Here is an 18,235-nt window from a genome sequence, read left to right as displayed (position 1 = left end):
GAAAGCAATTATGGGGTTTACTCTCTGCAACTTCCTTCTCAGGAAGATCCTACTCACCACTGACAAAGACTCACTGTACCTTAAAAGTTTACTACATTTAAATGTGTCGAAAGATTAAAGAAAATTAATAGTCAAGCAAACATGCATGCTCAAACCGGTTAAGTTCATTTATCATCCTTAAAAATACCTACTTGTATGGAAAATGCAAGACGTGTATGGAGGTAAAAATTACCATTGCGCAGGAAGTACAGTGGGAATAAAACACTTTCATTTCCCACAGCAGGATACACTAACACCAGAAAAAATAGCATGAAAGGTGACATTGAGATTTCTATGTATGCTTTCAAAATCAATACAGCTCAGTTTCAGACTAATAAAGCATTAATAAAAAAAGTGATCACACGTAAAGGAAATTACGCTTGAAATTTACCAAGTTCTTGGAAAGGATTATAAAGTAGGTAGGTGACAGTTATCTCAGGAATTAAAAAAAAAAAAACTTTTAACAGTGTTTTTATAATGCAGGAAGATTACCAAAAACATGTTGTGAGGATCTGTGGTAGAAGTTACCCTGTTCAACATTTTCATAAACAATACAGAAGATTAATAGTGAGGTCACACAGTTTGTTAATGGAATATTCATTGTCACTTTAAAGCCTGTTAAAAAGAGCTACAGAAAGATTTCACAGTACTGAGCAAATGAATTCCATTTATTACATATTTTCAAATGCGGATAAATGTGAAGAAATGTGGGTGAACCAGCTGACTGCATATATTTACGAGTTCTAGCTTACTCAAAAGATATTTTAGTTATGGATGCTCCCTAAAAACACATACCTGCCAAACAATTTTTGACTACTGCTGAGCTGCTAAAAGAGCATTAAGAAAGTAACAAAACATTGTTTTTGTGTGCCAATATTTTTAATACTGCATACAGCTCCACTTACCCTATCTTTAACAGTTCACAAAACCAGTGAGAATCATTTAAAAACACCGTAACAGTTTTCATGAAAGTAGTACACAAACTTCAGAGTTACCACAGACGTAAAAGTACTAATAGGCATTTTGGCACTAAACGCATTAAGAAGTCTACTTCAGTAACCAAAGGGGAAAAAACAGCAACCAAAAATACAGAATATTGCTCTTCAAATTTTAAGAAGTACATTAAAATTATTATTTTTTTAAGTGACAGAAAGGGCAGTCTTTTTTGCCCCATATGCAATAAAGAACTGCAGGATCATAGCATAATTTATCAGAAGTGACTGTCTCACTTCTGCTGGTCTAACCCCCGCTCAAAGCAAGGTGAACTACGTAAGCAGAGCTGCTCATGTTGCCCACTCAAGTTTTCAGCGTCTCCAAGCAGAGATTTCACAGCCCCTTTTGGAATCTTGTTCCCATGTTTAAACACTTTCACAGTGAATTTTTTTTTTCTCCTTGCATTCAGTTGCAATTTCTTGCATTGCAGCTTGTATCAGTCATCTCTCTTCAGGCACCGTGCATCTCTGAGAAGCGTCTGGCTCTGTTCTCCATACCCTCCCGTCAGCCGAAGAAAACATCTCTTCTCAGCCTTTCCTTCCTTGGGCCAGCAAACCCAGTTCTCAGCCTCCTTTTGTGCATCGTCAGATTAATGGCTGCTGCTCTGCATGCTGAATTTGGTCTGCATTACTGCTGAAGTGTGAGCTTTGGCCTTCACTTCCATTTAATTAATTACAAAATTGATTTTTTTTAGCTCAGAAAAAAATCCTGTGAAGTAAAAGCCTTCGTGATTTTCAGCAAGTACTATTAAACAGAAATATCTACAAGTCAATTATTTTTCAAGAAAAAGAAACATGCTGGGTTCTTTGGGTTCTTTATAAAATGAAAGCACTGAGTGAACTTTTCTCCTTTAAGGAAAATCACGTACTTCAGGTTTAAATGCATCATGTAGCTCACTTAAAAGCTGCTCCCTCTGTTTACTCATTGTCAAAGGGACTTGACCTTTCATAATCAACTATGAAAATACAAAGTGGAAATGCAGCTTACAATAGCTGGAGAGCACTTGGTTTCTTTAAGAACCTGGCATTAGTTTATGATGATTTGATCTGGAGCTGAAAGGTTATCTAAGGCGGCCCAAGCTCAGAGAAACCAGCATCACGAGGTGCTTGATGCTGTGTTGGTACCCAACCCAACAGAACCATCAGCTTTTACCAAGCTTTTCTAAGAATGTAAATTTCTATCCATATCCTCAGATAAATACATCACAAGAATGTTACCGCTGCCATTTTTAGTCATACCCTGTAGAAGAGCACTATGTGGAGATGGAATATGAACTACCTTCCATGGTCCCTTGCTCAGGATTACAGGGAGCACATGAAAAGAACAGGCAGAGTTAACATTACCTACATCTTCAAACAACCAACCCCACAAACTTTCACAAAATCTAAATTAAGTTAAATAATTACAAAGTTGAGTATCAAAAAATTTTACTGCTCTGGAAGGCAGAGGACAACAGACAATGAGGTATTTGAAACAGGTCACAGCCTACAGGAAGCACTGGTGGGAGCTGACACAGGATCAGGGCGTTCTCATCCTCCCTCCCACACAACTTTCACCACGTCTTGCAAAGTATCTTGAAAATCGTTTTGGAAAAGCGTGAACAGACAATATTACCAATTCCACTAAGCAACTAGGCCGCTAAACTAACTTCTATACTCTGTTAATTCTGGCAATGCAGACCAGAGCAGAGTTCTACCAATATTTTGTTCAAATTTCTGAATATCTGTGTCTTGACTACATGAAAACACTGTTTTTCAGGCTAACAGCAGTCAACTGCACTTCTAATGAAAAGCGTACCCCCCCAAAGGAATAGACATTTATAATCTGCCTACACAAAGAATCAAGATCATTTTCTAACTGCACTCTGTCCTACAGCTACAGCTTCCTGCAAGACAACTCACCACAGTAAACACAAACTGGTAACTGAAGCCTAGTGACAAATGTTAACAGTTTGTTGTAATCTATGCTGCTTTTACAGCATCTTTCTTTGCTTGAAGCACTGAGATGGAAATCAGAAGGTCCTGATTCCTTCCCCCAGGCCTCATCTCAGTTACTTGGATCAGGGCCCTGAGTGCACTCCAGTCACCCTAGGGGTTTCGCTGCCAGAAGGGCTCCATAAGGAGAGAGAAGCATCTTGAAAAACCATCCTGCTCTGCTTCCCTCTTTGCTGTAAAAATCTTACGTTTGCAATACTTAATAATCCTCTTCTCTGCTGTCCTTACGTCACCTTCATAGCTAGTGACCTCCACACAAGGATCCTACAGGAACTCTCCATGCAGATACCCCACAACCAGTTGCTTTACCTTCTCCATCTTCGCTTGTTTCACAGCCAACTGCACACACACAAAGCCTCTACTGAGGACCACAAACCACAACAGCTATTTCGTAGCCGTAACAGCTGCTCAAATTGAAACCGATTCTCTTTAAGCTTGCAAGGTAAGCTTTCAGTTCACTGCAGTCACTAAAGCCAAGTGGCTGAGCCGACCATTATGTGCTCTGTACTCTAGGACGATCGATGCAGCAGCATGACTTGGGCCCCCTGGAAAGCCTGGTGTGGGTGGAATGACCAAGGGCTCACTACCCCAGTAGCCAAACATTCTTCCTGAGCCAGCGCTGTCAGCACAAGCAGATAACACACAGTAATGGCTGCATGCCACTTGCCTTTGCCGTGGACTGGGCTCTTCTGATGCTTGGTGTTTTCCAGCAATGGGTCCAGAGTCATCTTCCGCGGACCCGATTTCTACACATTGGTCTTGGACAACTGCCACCAGTCTATAATTGTGACAAAGGGCAGAGTCTCACTGTATTCAAACCAGAAAAGGAGAGCCGATCTAGTGACAGTGATCAGGGCCAGCCAACAGTCCAGTGGTTGTGGAACATGTCCGCAGTGAAGAGGCAGGTCAAGCCAGGTGGTCGACACATCAGGACCCCGAAAGGCAAGGCACACCACCCAAGATATGGCTGCAGCCTGGATGAGGCAGTGACCAAAGCCAAGGGCCTGAGCCTGAAAACAGCTCCTGAGTGAGGGGGGGAACCCCAACAAGACTTCTCACGGCTCTCTCCATGACAGCCTGACTCAAGAGCTGATTTTGAGCACCAGCTGGGGTATTCAGGGCCCTGACACCTCCTATCCTACAAATCCCCATTGTTCCTCCAGAGACAGCAACAGTAGACAATAAGATGTTGACACCCTTATTTCCTATTCACAAGGCTCTAAACATCACTTTTTAAAAACACCTGCATCTATTTTCCCAACTGTGGTGCTTTGGCAAAGCTACAAGTAACCCAGACAATAAAGCTGTCTGCAGTTCAGAAGGGGGAGGAAGAAGAAGAGCAAGCTTCCACCTCTTGCCAGACCAGACTTCTTTTTAATTCTGCAAACTTTACATATTCCATGTGATCCAGGTATAGAAAGTGTATTAGAATTAATTTTAAAAGCAAGATTGCAATTTTTATTTTCAAGTAATTCCTGATAGTCTGCTCTACAAAAATACCCCCTCCTTTTTCCCCACTCACCCCAAATAACATTAAGGCCAAACAGAGTATTTTACCCTCTAATATATAATGGTAAAACAAGATACACAATCTCAAACTTTTACTTTAAACACCATATGAAATTTGTTCTAAAGCAGATTTACCTTTTAGTGGAGAAGATACTACCAGCCTTTTTTTTTTTTTTTTTAAGTTAAAATTCTAGCATTTGCAGCTACGAAGAGAAGCACTTCTACTAGAAAATTCAACCCATGCTTCAACAGATGATGTAAAAGGACAACTGTAAAAGCTGCATGGATTACAACAAGCAGTAAACCTTTGTCATTAGGCTTCAGAGTTATCAGCTCACTTTAGCTCCTATTTATTTTAAATACATAGTTCTGTAAGGATTCATTTTGGGGGCAAATCAGTACTGGTCAAATTAGAGCAGCTAGTGAGATGAGGTGCATACAAAAGAATGAACTAGTATGGATGGATGGAAGAGATGCATTCTCCTCCCTGCTCCCCCTCACCTCTGAAGAGACTCCTCTGGGCTATAATACCAGACACCCATCTAATTTCCTACCATGTGAAAAATGCAAAGTAATCCCCCAGATCTTCCTTAATTGCTTACAAGAAAGTTGACTTTCTTCATTAATAAAAAAAAAAACAAGAAACACAAACGTAACAACACAACCCTTAACCTCAACCTTATTAGCATATTATCCTGTGTACCAAAAATTTAGTGTTTACAACAGTAAATTTCAGAAGTTTCTTAAAATGCACTTCCACAATTGCTTCCACAATTACGTATTTGATTTGAGCAACAACAGGGATAATAGAATCACTGACGTGAACCCTTTTATCATATTAAGACAAAGGATTATTGCGGTTCATCGTTATAACACTTCATAGTTCTGCCTCCAACCTTTGTTTTTTTCTAAAATTCACTTGCGCCTTTAAAAGATGGGACTTCTACCCTTCCAAAATGAAGCACATATCAGGAAATTAAGGTGATTTGCACAGACGGAAGAGTGAAGGCCTGTCTACAGTTCAGGCAGTCGCATTTATATTCCCTTGACAACAAGCAAAGCCCTTATTCTAACTCAAGGGAATTTTACCACATTCCCCCCCACACACACTCACAGACCAAAATTAGAGTCTTCTAGAATACATCTAGTCTCACTTCAGACAAAGAAGGGTAAGGCTCTCGTAGAGATAAAGAGAAATCATGATCTCTTAATATATGAAGACAACTGCTACTGCTTAGAGAAGCAGGCTTCTGTGCGTTTTGTTTATTAAAAAAAACCACGACACTTTCAAAGCAAAATATTTTTAGTGAATGGAATATTCATTAAAAAAACCTTTTCAGTACTAACAACTAGCCTATGCCATGGAAAGCCGAGAAGGAAAAGGTAATCAAGAACAGTATCAGCTGTGTTTCTTGCATATAAGTGCCATTGTTCAAGCTGTGCTGATCCCATCTAATAAATGCTCTGCTTTCCTAAAAAGTTCTAAAACAAAGCCAGCTTGAGGAAGACGTTAAAAAAATAAATGCTTTGATTGGTTACGAAGCTTGTTTATGGGCATGTAAAAACACAAAGAAACACACGGCAATGCAAAATTCCACTAACCGCAAGAATACAGAACAAGACACACACCTCGATATTATCTAAAAAAAAATGTCAGGAGAAAATGCATTTTCCTAAGGGACTACGTAATGTGTAGGCTTGCAGTGCAGCAATTCTGTAGATCCAAGAGAACACGTTTCTGTGCAGAAAGCTAACAGCGAAGGCTGCGCAAGCCACCAGGCACATAAGAGCTCGCTTGTTAGCGCCGAACCGCATCTCCTCGGCAATGCTTCCCGGCTGCACCAAGGCTGTTCTCCCCCCGAGTGTCACCCCTGCCCCTCCGCAGCCACCAGGCCCGGGGGTCCTTTCCCCGGCAGAGCTGGGGGCGCACACCCAGCTCGGCTCCCCCTGCCCCTCGCGGCACCTTCCTGACTTCGCATCCCTCGGCATCAACCGAAGGGGGCTGAAAAGGGGCGAAGACCCGGCGGTAGCAAAACCCTCGCTGCTCACCTCTGATGTGCAGCAGGGCCAGGGGCTGGAAGGGCCCGTTGGGACCGGCCGCGTCCACCACCACCATCCTGCCGCCGGCCCGGTTACATGTCAACATCGGGGCTGCGCCGGGGGAGGCAGCCCGCTGCTTACGGCGAGAAACCGGCCTCCATTTTAGGTCGTTTTTATTTTTTTTATTATTTTTTTTTATTAAAAAAAAAAAAAGGCAGAAACTGAGGCGCTGTGCAGCTGGAGGGAACTGGCTGCCGGGTGATGTCAGCGGGCGGCAGCGGCCCCATTGGCTGAGGGCCGCAACTTAAAATGACACCGGGCGAGACGCGAATGGGAGGCGGCCGCGGCGGCAGCGCCGGGCCCGCGCCTCAGGCACCGGCCCCGGGGGGCCCCTCGGAGCCCGGCTGGGCCACCGCGCTCCGCTGTTCCTTCCCCCCTGCTAACAGGGGCTAAACGCCTGTTAAGACAGCGTATTGGGTATTTTGCCCCTCCTCCTCCCCCCCTTTTAGGGGAAAAAGTTGAGAGTTTCTGCCAAGAATTGCCACACTGGAGGTCAGCTCCACAGTGGAAAAATACTGCGTCGAGAGCAGTGTCTCCAACGGCTTTGGGTTCCACAAGCCGTCTTAGAAGGTGGTTCCCACTAAGATAAATGCCTTTCACTCGTTATTAGTTGTGCTTTTTTAATATCAGGCTCTACAAGCTTTCCCATCAAGTGCTTCCCAAACGGTTGCTAGCGTGGGCCTGTTACAGACCAATGTCACCAAATTGTTCAGCTCCTGAATGCAGTCGCTCATTGCATGCTCATTTCAGCGTCTCTTTCATTCCAGAGTCTGACCTATCTAAAGTCAAACCTAACACTGTCAAACTTCAATATTGCGAAACCCACGCAAGTTCAATAATAAGTAACTCAAAAAATATTTAAAACTATCACATCACTAAGAACCAGAACACAGTCACACAAAAACAATTTCGCTGCATAATCCTGGAAACACAAGAAAGTAGTACAAAATTTTTAAACCTTTTCCTTAAATTGAGGTATTAGCAACAAAACACTGTAAGCGACATTTTCTTTATCGCTGGGGATTTGAACACGTATTTTCACAAAGTGTTATTTGAAGGACCGTTTTGTCTCCTAGATACTGCACCTCTGGGAGTGACGCTTAGAGACGTAAGCAATATTGTATTTGTACCATCTCCAGACTGGTGCTTCTCCACAAATACTATTTGCACCAGTACACCACCTTTCAGTATTTAAATTACCTGATCTACAACATTTTCCTATCTGATATCTGCTCAAAAGAGAAGTACATCCAAAAGAAGAGACTTTTCAGTTACATAATTTGCTTACGAAAATTTGGAACAAAAATGTTCAGGCATATGCTTACCTGGCTGCAAAAATTGTATTGCCCTACAATAATACACTGTCAAAGGTAAGTTAGAGCTGTACTGAGCATTATTAAATTAGATGAAGGGAAAATACTAATTGGGATATATAAGAGGAATATTACCCATTTGATACATGAAGAAATCAAATGGATTTACTGACTGATGACTGGGCCTGATTTAAAGTGGTAGATTGTGGATCAGTTTAAGAACAATGAAAACCTGGTCTCCTTTAGGCTCTCTCATCAATCTAGAAACTGACTCAATTAAAATATGATGCAAGTGCTCTTTTTTTTTTTTTTGGGGGGGGGGTTGAGGGGTGGAGTTTGTGATGAAGAGGTCTAGACAGAGTATCCAAGTGTTTTAAAAAGTAATTAGGGAGATGGAGAGAATTAGTTTTTCTATAGTCACTGTAGTAAGTAATCTTCCTTGATGTAGGAGGCATTTAAGTTAGACATTAAATGAAAGCCTCTCACAATAAGCGTAGTGAAACAAAATAAGACTGCAAACTTTCTCTCCAATTTAAAAATGGACAAACATAATGAGTGATACAAATGCACTTGATCCTGCTTTTGAGTGCAGCAAAGTGGAATACATGAACTTCTGGTACATTCTTAAACCTTTCTCTAATGCTGCAGAGATTCAGAACACTTATCCTTCTAGTCTAGGCAAAACCAAGGGAGGTGTATTCTCAAAAGAGTCAGTTTTTGTATTTCTATATCCCTTTGGTATACCCTAGATATGAAGCTTTCATCTTATAAAACAAAGGCTACCAGAGAGATATGTCGTTAACAAAACTGGATTTAAAATAAAACCAAGACTGATCTCAAAGTGTTCTGCAAGATCTTGATGGATGAAAGAAGGAAAAAAAAAGCTCAATATTTTCACACACAGAATTTTATGATCAAATTCTGTTTCTCTTTCACATCTAAAGTACAATTAGGCTGTTCTACAATGATAAGCCTCAGTATGATGAAGCAAAAAATTGTGTTTAAAATTCCAGTTTATCTGGTAACCACATCTTTAAAAGAGAGCTGCTGTATCTCCTCCTCTCTACTCACATCTTTGCTTTAATGGTAGCTGCTGCTTCTGTTTGAAACTCCCTGCAAATACAAAAGTGGATACGAAGACTGCTGGTACAATGGTACACAATTTATCTACTGTACTGGAACACAACAGAGCAAAAAGGGAACGTTACCTTAGTTACCATGCCATTTCCTACTTTATCCATAAGCATAGCTTGAATAGTTGGAGATTCATTTGCAAAAATTTCTGTAACAGTTTAGTAAGACAGCCCCCCTACATTGTTCTAAAGAGAGTAAGTGATAAATGTGCAGTGCTAGCAGTAGTACTGGCAGAGCACTAGATCACGTTCAAGTAAGTTTTCTCTTGTGAAATACCCATATCCTGTTCACATTTCTTCCTGTTTGCAGGACTCTTCCATCTAAGGCCAGTACTTAATTATCATGAAATTTGCTCAAGCAGCCACAATGCAGTATATGCCTGGTGTGCTTCTTGCAGGGCACTAGGGGAGCTGGAGAACTTCAACCTTTACAAGACCTTTTGCTCGTTATCAAAATCTGGTATCTTCTCACCAGTGACACAGACTAAGAGGTACATTCTGCTCAGGAGGTTTGTATAGCTGCTCTTTGCTTCAGCCTTACAACATTTGATTTACCACCAAAAGAAAGTATCTATTTAATTTGAATTAATTTGAGCAACTTCATTGGTAAAAAAAAAGAATTGCAAAGAAAACTGAATTAGCAATTGATTTTCTAATGGGAAGGGAAAGAAGGTTAGGACAACTGGAACAGCGTTAATGATTATCAATGGGAGGAAGGGATGATTTGAACATATTTATGAATACACTTTCATTGCAAACGAATCAAAAAACATTAATACTAAAAATGGCAGCTGAAGTTAACAAATTAATGAAAAATATATTGACAGCATAGCAAAACTGTAGCTATTACACATTTCCTCTGAACCTGCTTCTCACTCCAAACCTCCTGACAATAGGAATGAAGAAAAATCCTATCAAGTCCTCAGGGTTTAATTGTTACATTTAGGATCCAGCAGGACAGCTGGTGAATTCTCTTTATACCGAGAGGCTATTCGACATTTCCTTCAAAACAAGCAGTCCATTTAGATTGTGATGTAAAAATAAACAGACAAAACAAAACACCAGAAAAAAACAAATTCACCTGTGCAAAGCTCGCCTTTATTTCTGTTCTGAACTAGTTACTGTTCTAACTACTAGTGACAGAACTAACAACACAGAAGACAGAAATTCATCTAATTTTAGTTATTTCAGTTAAAACACCTTTAACAAAGCTGTTTACCACTCAGAATAAGTGAGGAGTTTGAGCTTCTGAATTGAGGAGGGGGAAATGTTATTTAGCCTGGACTCCAATGGAACTAAAGGCATAATTCCATGAATATTGAAGTTGCAATTCCTCAGCAACCTAAGCCAGTCTAGTTGCAGACTGCTTCAGTCCTCTTTCTGCATTCCCATTAGCTTCAGACCAACAGCTGCAAAGGCTGAGTCCATTAACCCAACAGAAAGCCACTTACTTTACAGTCAGGTTGCTTTTCTGTTAGGTTAGACTTCCACAGGAGTCTAAACTGAACTAAGTCTTCCTGAGCTGCCGCTGCAATCCCGCCTCTCCTGAGCCACGTGCGCCTAACCGTCTGCAGCCCTGTACCTTTGAGCTCGTGCAGCTGCATGGCTGAACCAGATTAGGAAGCAGAGCAGAGTTGAAATGAGAAGGAAACAGGTTGGGATGAGCCAGGTCAGTACCATTACCTGGCTCACCAGACAGCCATGCAGAATAGAGATGGGAATAAACACATCCAGGTTTTACTGGTAGGACCAACTTAATTCCCCACCCACCCTTCCCAGCAATTTTCTTCCCTTTAAGCCAAAAAAAAATTAAAAAATTACCAGTCTCACAAATGACAAAGATACAGAAGAGTCTCATCACTACCATGAACAGTGAGTTCAGAATGTTACTCGAGGACAATAACACTGTTATAGGGGAGGTAAACACATTAGGTACTCCACAGTCTGGAAGAGAAGCCACAGCAATAGGAAGGATGCTGGACTCATACAAGGCTCTGACTCGATTCCAAAGGACAGGCCAGAGGAAATGTTCTTCTCATGGGAACAGGGGCAGTAAAAACCATCTTAATACCCAGCTATCAAAAAAAAAAAAAGCAAATAATTAAAAAAAACACTTGGATAAATAAAACAAGTGTGAATTATCATTTGGCTTCATTAATGAGCTCCTAAGACCGAAGCATGGAGAAATACAGTACTCTACCTTCAATGCTGAAAACCTAAAAATGTTTGCTTACTAGAGTACAGGAAGAAATTGATTAAAAGTGAAATTGGCAAACATCTGCCCATAGCTGAATTTGTCTCTGTCTGGATCTCCTTGTATTTGCATGGTCACTGTAGCGCACACAGACTCAGTGCCAAGTTTTACTTCAGCCAATACCGTACACTCAAAAGATTTTTTTTTAAGAGGGGAAAAAAATACTAGATATCTGAGTTCAGAAAGCTGTACAACACAAATGTTCATTAGTTACCTTAAAAGAACCGTGTTTTAAAAATAGAATCTGGTGCAAAAACATACATCCCAGGGTAGATAACAGAGACTTTTTTCAAGTACTGATACTATTTTAACCGAGCCTTGTGTAAAACCTAACATACCAAACTCACTCCTGTATGTGGTCTTATTACATAGATCACCAGTCATTCTCAAGAAGTGAATGATGCTTCAAAAATTACATTTAAGAGTAAAACCTTGAAAGCATGCTAGTTATTCAGCAGATGCATTTAAATGTATAAATATTGAACACAATGTTTGATTAGTAGAGGTCTTAAGAAATTAGCAGTTTCGTGCAATGAAAAAAACGTTAGGTATCATTACACTGAAAACCTGTGCAACAACACGAAATGCTCTTTTTTTGTAAATACAGGTATAATAAAAGACATTTTAAGAGATCTGAACTGTGAACATACAGGTTAAAATCTAGGATTTAAAATATGGTATTGTCTTATTTTCCATTTTTATGGATGCTATCCAGGCTTCAGTGGAAACAAGTTTGGTAGGAAAAGCTGCCAGTGACAGATGTAGAGCATTCTTCTAACACTTTCAGCTGCTGACTAATGAGTAGGTGTTTGATAGGGCAGTTGAAATGAAAAATGGCTCATTAATCCAAGCCTGTGATTTCATGTAAAGCTAGCTAACGAAAAAAACACAACACTCAAGCAAGTATTTCTCTCTGCTTATAACCCCTTTTTTTGGGTATGTTTAGTCACTCACAAGGTATCATATTTATTCATCTTTAAAATGTTATGAAATAATTAATACTGGATAATTGTTAAATACTTTAAGATTAATGCTTTCATAATCATTAAATATTAAAATATTTACCGATTTGATAGCGTACTTTCCTGTATGAACACTAAACAACTGCCAGCTTTTGCTGCACAAAGTTTCTGTGTTTACCACTCACATTTGTTTCATAATTCTTCTAGACATACAAAGTTACTAAATGAAGGTGGCAAAGAAAGCCTCCACAGTTCTTTCACATGATACAATACACACATTCATTGACAACTAAACACACTGATGTAGGACCTTCTGCAGAACTTTCCTTTACAGGCTTTTTGTTTCAGTAAATTCAATAGAAAATTAGGCTGCCAAAAATACTATAATAGCATGAATATAGCCAGGACCAGAAGAATAGCACTCAGCATACTGAGTTAGCCCAACGTAGTTCATGTACAACAGAGAAAAGCATCATCTGTTTCACAGAACTGTATTCATCGATGTTTTGCATGAGAATGAATTTGTTTGGCCTCACTGTTTTGCCTTTTACATGCATGTCTCAGGGCAAATTATCTTTTATAGTAGCATTATCTTGTTAAATCTACCACCTCACTTTGCATAACATACTTTTAGTTAAACAGCGATGCTACCACCTTGCAGCTGGACAAAATTCTTTATTAACTATGAATACACACAAGAAGTGCAATTAAACCGGAATGGCTGAAATACTGCACCTCCATTCTAGTTTACAACTGGGAGGAGGTTTCTCTGACAGCAGCAGCATTAAACATTGAGACTTTCAGTCTCAACAGCTTCTTAAGAAAAATGCTCCTCAAAACCTTAAAAAGGTCCTTTATCTCTATGGTTCCCATAAACTCAGGTAAATTATGGATACCCAGCCTCTTTTGCGTCAGGGAAACAGATGGCAGTTTTAAACAAGAAATTAACAAACTGAGTTTGAACTTATCCTGATGAGAGTTTGGGGAAGTTACCAACGTATGTGGTTGAATTTCCCTGTAGCACAGAGGTCAATATTTCATTTGCTTTTTAATTTACCTTGATCTCAGTTTTGCTTAGCTATCTGTTCTCCGTGTTGACAGAAACATGCAGTGGTCTTCCATTTCTGACCTATTCAGAAACCCTCACTTCTTCCTTCCTCATGCGTACAACGGTTTGATCAATGAATATTAGGCCAAATTTTTATTTTATTTTTTTAAATATTTAAAGTCTTAGAATCTTAAAATGGAATCACTTCTTCTGCAATCTTGATTCATCAGATTTTAATATTGTATAGAGAATGAAAACAGAGCTATCTCCTAGACATCCACTTATGACTTAAAAGCATTAGGAAAGCTTTAATAACACTTGTCTCTCTATCAGAGTCCTGTATCACAGGCAGACAAGTTGAGACACCATCCTCAAGTTCTCTCCTTGCACAAAACAGGCTCAGAATTTGGCATACCTCTAAAAGTCTCTGGTTGGAGAAAGAAAAAAAAAAAAAAGAGAAACCACATACTCTACGTGAAATGTGCTCAGAAAAAACAGCACCCTTATGACCTGTCATGGTCATTGCTTTCCCCCCTTTATTAAAAAAAAAAAAAGTTTTGACTTATAGCCTGATTTCACCAAACCATTGAATCAGAAAGACATCTTCACCAAAATGTCAAAAACAGCATTAATCAACACACACAGCACGACATTCAACAACAGAATACTAAAAATCTGTTAATCATATCATGTAGTTATGCTACACCAAAGCAGCACAATGTTGCATATTCTACACTGCTCAGCACTCAAGAGTTAGTCTAAACATCCACATCTGTCAACACAGCTCATTTCTTCCTACCTCGATATATATAAATACACACACACACCTTTATAAGAAAATTGTATCCCCGTTTTCCAAGATCAGAAATCCAACCCCAAGAGGAAAGTAGTAATTCTGTAAATAAATTAGGATCTGCATTTGAAAATAAAAGCTGAATTGCAACTGCCATCTATTAGATTACATAAAACAATGTTCACCTTCACGTAAAAAAAGAAAACAACCCCAAACCCACAAATGAATCTATGACACTGGTGTCATGGGAGTCCTCTATGAGGCTATAAAGCAGGTTTCCATCCAGCTTTTTAAAAAAACACAGACATGCTATAAAAATAGCATATTTTTGAATTATTTCCAAATTTACATATGCACGACTAACACATGCTCATTAGGAAATTTTTCAACACTTTGGAATATCCAGGAGCATATATTTTTTTTTAATTTTAGAATTGACAGAGAACATAATATTTTAATGAATACTCCTTGCAGGTTAAAGCTAGATTTGTAACACAACTGTATTTGACAGTGTATAAAGTGTTTTATCCCAATCAGGGCACCTTGAATATTGTATTCAAGAATTCTCTTGCAATATTCTTTTGACTATTGTAAGATTCAAACCAAACAATTAGAAAAAACCTCACCATTTTATACAAGTTTTCTAAACACTGCACGTTTACACAGTTTACTAAAATCAGCACATCCGTACAAAAGTAACATGTACGAATACAAGTATGCTCACCTGTCTGCGCTGTCAAAATCCCTTGTAGCGTATAAACTAAATGTACATAATGTACAAGGGAACATCTTAGAAATAATTAAGTAACAGAACTAGAATGATGAAAAACCTGTCCACCTGTAATGCAAGTATTTCTAAAACTATGAATTCTTATGAGTACTTAATATCGTACATTTTTGAATCATTAACCTTAAATTTTACTTTTCTATATTAATAACCTTGCACAGCAGTGAAAACATAGTAACATGTACGTTACCAGTTAACTGTTTATGAAATGCCACATAGCTGGCTGGCCTGTTTTTCGTTCGTTTTTGTTCTTTGCCAATTACTCAGCAAGTCCATCAGAGCAGCACCTCAATGATGCAGTCCTGCAGATGCTAACAGTGGCACACTACTCATTTAGTGAGGGCCAAATATGATCTCAGTAAAATCAGAGAAGAAAAACACTTTAATTGTAAAAATATGCTTGCAAAATGCTTTGCGTAGAAAATTCAGACAAGATTAAGTCTGACCATCTTCTAATAATTTAGGTAGTAAGCTAAGCCTTACAAACGTTTATCTGAGAATGTTTTCCTAAAGAAAACACTTAAGAGGAAAAAAGCTAGATTTGGAAGTAAATGCAACTACTTCAAAGTCAAAGGTTAAAAAAAAGTAAAAAGTTATCTTTCCCTTCCCTCAGCATTAAACCAGATCACTGTTTAAGATTTTACAAAGACATCTGAATAACGGTCTTTGGATACTAACAATTCCCCATAAGAACTGAAGTGAAAATGTGTTATTACAGCCATTAAGCACGTAAGCAACAAGTATGCAATATAACATATCAAGATTCTATTCAAAAGTTTCTCTTTAATGTCAGTTTTCTTTCAAAACTAAATGAACATAGCTAGATGATTAGCACACATATCACACATGCAAGCTGTAGAGCTTTATTCAGTATAATGTAATTGGGTGTCAGAAGTTCATAGAGGTAACCTACATTACAGAGCTGAAGTGAATGAGACCCACTGACCCATCAACTTCACCAGAAATAAGCATTGTAAATGCCAGCACATGGCAAACTAAATCACAGACACTATAGAATTATTTGGCAATTAGCCATGAAGAAATTGTCCATAGCATAACAACGAATTCCAGGTTCTTCCTTAAAGTTTAAATGGGCAGTTGCAAAGAACACAAACTACTTCAGTGTGTCTGTGGTCAGATACGTGTAAGTACTTGTTCTGTACATTTATTAAACATTCATACTGAACACTTAGGCTGTTTGTCTCTCTCAGAACACATTCTATATTTGTTAACTTCAATACATCCTGAATTACAGAAAGCTGTTTTCTTAAGAGAGCTAAAATAATGGAACCAGTAAGTTTCTAAAAGCTGAAACACCCTTAATTATTTATACTTGATATAACCAAAGCATTAATCAGGAAGTTTTCAAATTATAACACCACAAAAAACCATCTTTAGACCAATAAACAGTTTTTTCCCCAATGAATAGCTGAAAGCAAAATCAACTTTATGTAACAAGTACCTATACTGCAAATCTTAGCTAACAAGGAAAAGCAGATGAGCTCAAAGTAACATAACACAAGGTCACTGGCACAGAGTTTTTCCATTTTCGTGAAAATAGGCAAGACCTTTCCCTAGCATTTGACCCCTTAGATCATAGTCCTGGGGGCAGCTCACCAGGGGTACTTCTGGGGTATCAGTAGGCATAGAAGCTGCCTGTTCTACCTGAACCATGTCAGGCTGCATTGCACTGTGCTGCAGGGAGCTGCGCTGGCTTTCAACTTTGCTAATACATAGATCCCTGTGCTCTGCAATGCAATAGCATCATACAATTCTCAGAATTTGTATGTTTATCTCTATTCTTAGAGCCTCTTAACTCACAATTTATTTCCTATTCTTTTTGCGTTATCGAAGCTATCCAGCTCCTCCATTTCCTGAATAAGCTGAGGTTCACAATGTTAATCGTGATCTGCTCCAATGAATACAAATCACGCTGCACTAATAGCAGCTAACAGGGCAAGCAGGCTGGTATTTCCAGAAGCACTTTCATGCAACACCCAACACAAAGCAGCACAACTGAAGCCTGAGAATCGAGACTATTTCAGATTAACAGGCAAAGTGTTTCCCACATAAGAAATGTTGACAAAAAGCCATTTTGGCACAGAAGAAAGTGGCTACTTCTGGGATACCACAGGCCATTTAGAGCCTACCACTTACCAGCTTTCACAAGTCTAACATAGAATTTTGAGTCCATGAAGATGGCTCCATATGCAGTGTTTAAAATACATCTTGCATGTAGTGCCTCACACCACACAGTACTCAACTCACCATTTATGAAGATGTACATCTCTTGGCCTACTACACATGGAAGAAAGGTTTCCCAGTTTCTGTAGCCACAGGAATAGAGCTACTCCTTAGGAGTAACTAGAGTTTGAAAGCTGGTTAAACACAGCTAAGCCAAAACAATGCTACATTCTTCCCAGCTCATCACTCAAGTCAAACCCACCTTAATCCTCTCAGTCGCTTTAAATTACAGCCTGCCAGCCTGCTTTAACTCCCATCCAGACACAAGCATTAAACAGAGCTGTCCAAAAAGAAACTTTAGGAATCCTAGTCATGAGTGAGCACATGTAGTGGGAACAGCAATTATACAGGCACCTGCTGTGATCCAAGAGACCGGACATAGCTTTATTAGTAAAGGTAGTAATTATTATCTATCACTAGATCAGCCATTGCACTAGTGTTTCATAACAAAGTGTGACTCTCGACAGCCTGAGGACACACATGCAGCATCATGAGACATTCACCAGAGATAAGCTCAAGATCTTTTCTTTCCTTTCACCTGAGAGTACAGGGAAGTCATCGCAGTCTGAAAGACAAATAATATTTCTATCATTTCTTGACATCTAGGTATGTTGCTTCAAAAACATTAGAACACACCTTAGACAGTTCCTAAGATTATTACTATTATTGAATTCCAAGCAGGCACTCTTCTGCCATACATTTATTAGTTTAAACTGCGACAGAGCCAAGGTAGAAACAAATCTAAAACTCCAGTACCAACTCTCCCTGGTACTTGGTGATAATACCAGTGATGAGACATTCCACTAAGTTCTCTCCATTCACCCCACCCTCAGTAAGATGGACTACATTGCCCCTCACCCATCTGCACTCATTTTTCTCATTCCAACTCACAATCCACTCCACTTTTAACTGAATGCTCACTTCTAGTCTCCCTGAACTGGCAGTCCCAGGCACTACCAGAAATACAATGTTTAAAAATGAACAGAATAGAGGTTCTAGAAAAAGTAATGAGTATTTTATTTTGCAGCTGAGTCTTTGTTCAAAGGGTTATGCTACTCACTAAGGC

The 18,235-nt window shown here is 39.3% G+C and overlaps 1 protein-coding gene across 3 annotated transcripts in view; it reads right to left on the bottom strand.

Moving 5' to 3' along the window:
* Positions 1-18,235, bottom strand: part of PPP2R5C (protein phosphatase 2 regulatory subunit B'gamma) — an 81,401-nt gene that overhangs the window by 43,920 nt on the left and 19,246 nt on the right. The window contains exon 1 of one of the 3 annotated variants that reach the window (XM_080593921.1): positions 6,585-6,838. The exons of the other annotated variants lie outside the window; for them this stretch is intronic. Coding sequence (XP_080450047.1) covers positions 6,585-6,681 — 97 coding nt within the window. The 5' untranslated portion in view covers positions 6,682-6,838. Of the gene's footprint in view, positions 1-6,584; positions 6,839-18,235 lie in introns of those variants that run through there. 3 annotated transcript variants of the gene reach the window in all.

The sequence above is a fragment of the Anser brachyrhynchus genome (genome assembly GCF_964034855.1).
Source record: "Anser brachyrhynchus genome assembly, chromosome: 5".
In the NCBI taxonomy this organism is placed as follows: domain Eukaryota; kingdom Metazoa; phylum Chordata; class Aves; order Anseriformes; family Anatidae; genus Anser; species Anser brachyrhynchus.
Note: the sequence above shows the minus strand (reverse complement) of the source record. Positions and strands in the feature narration are given on the sequence as shown.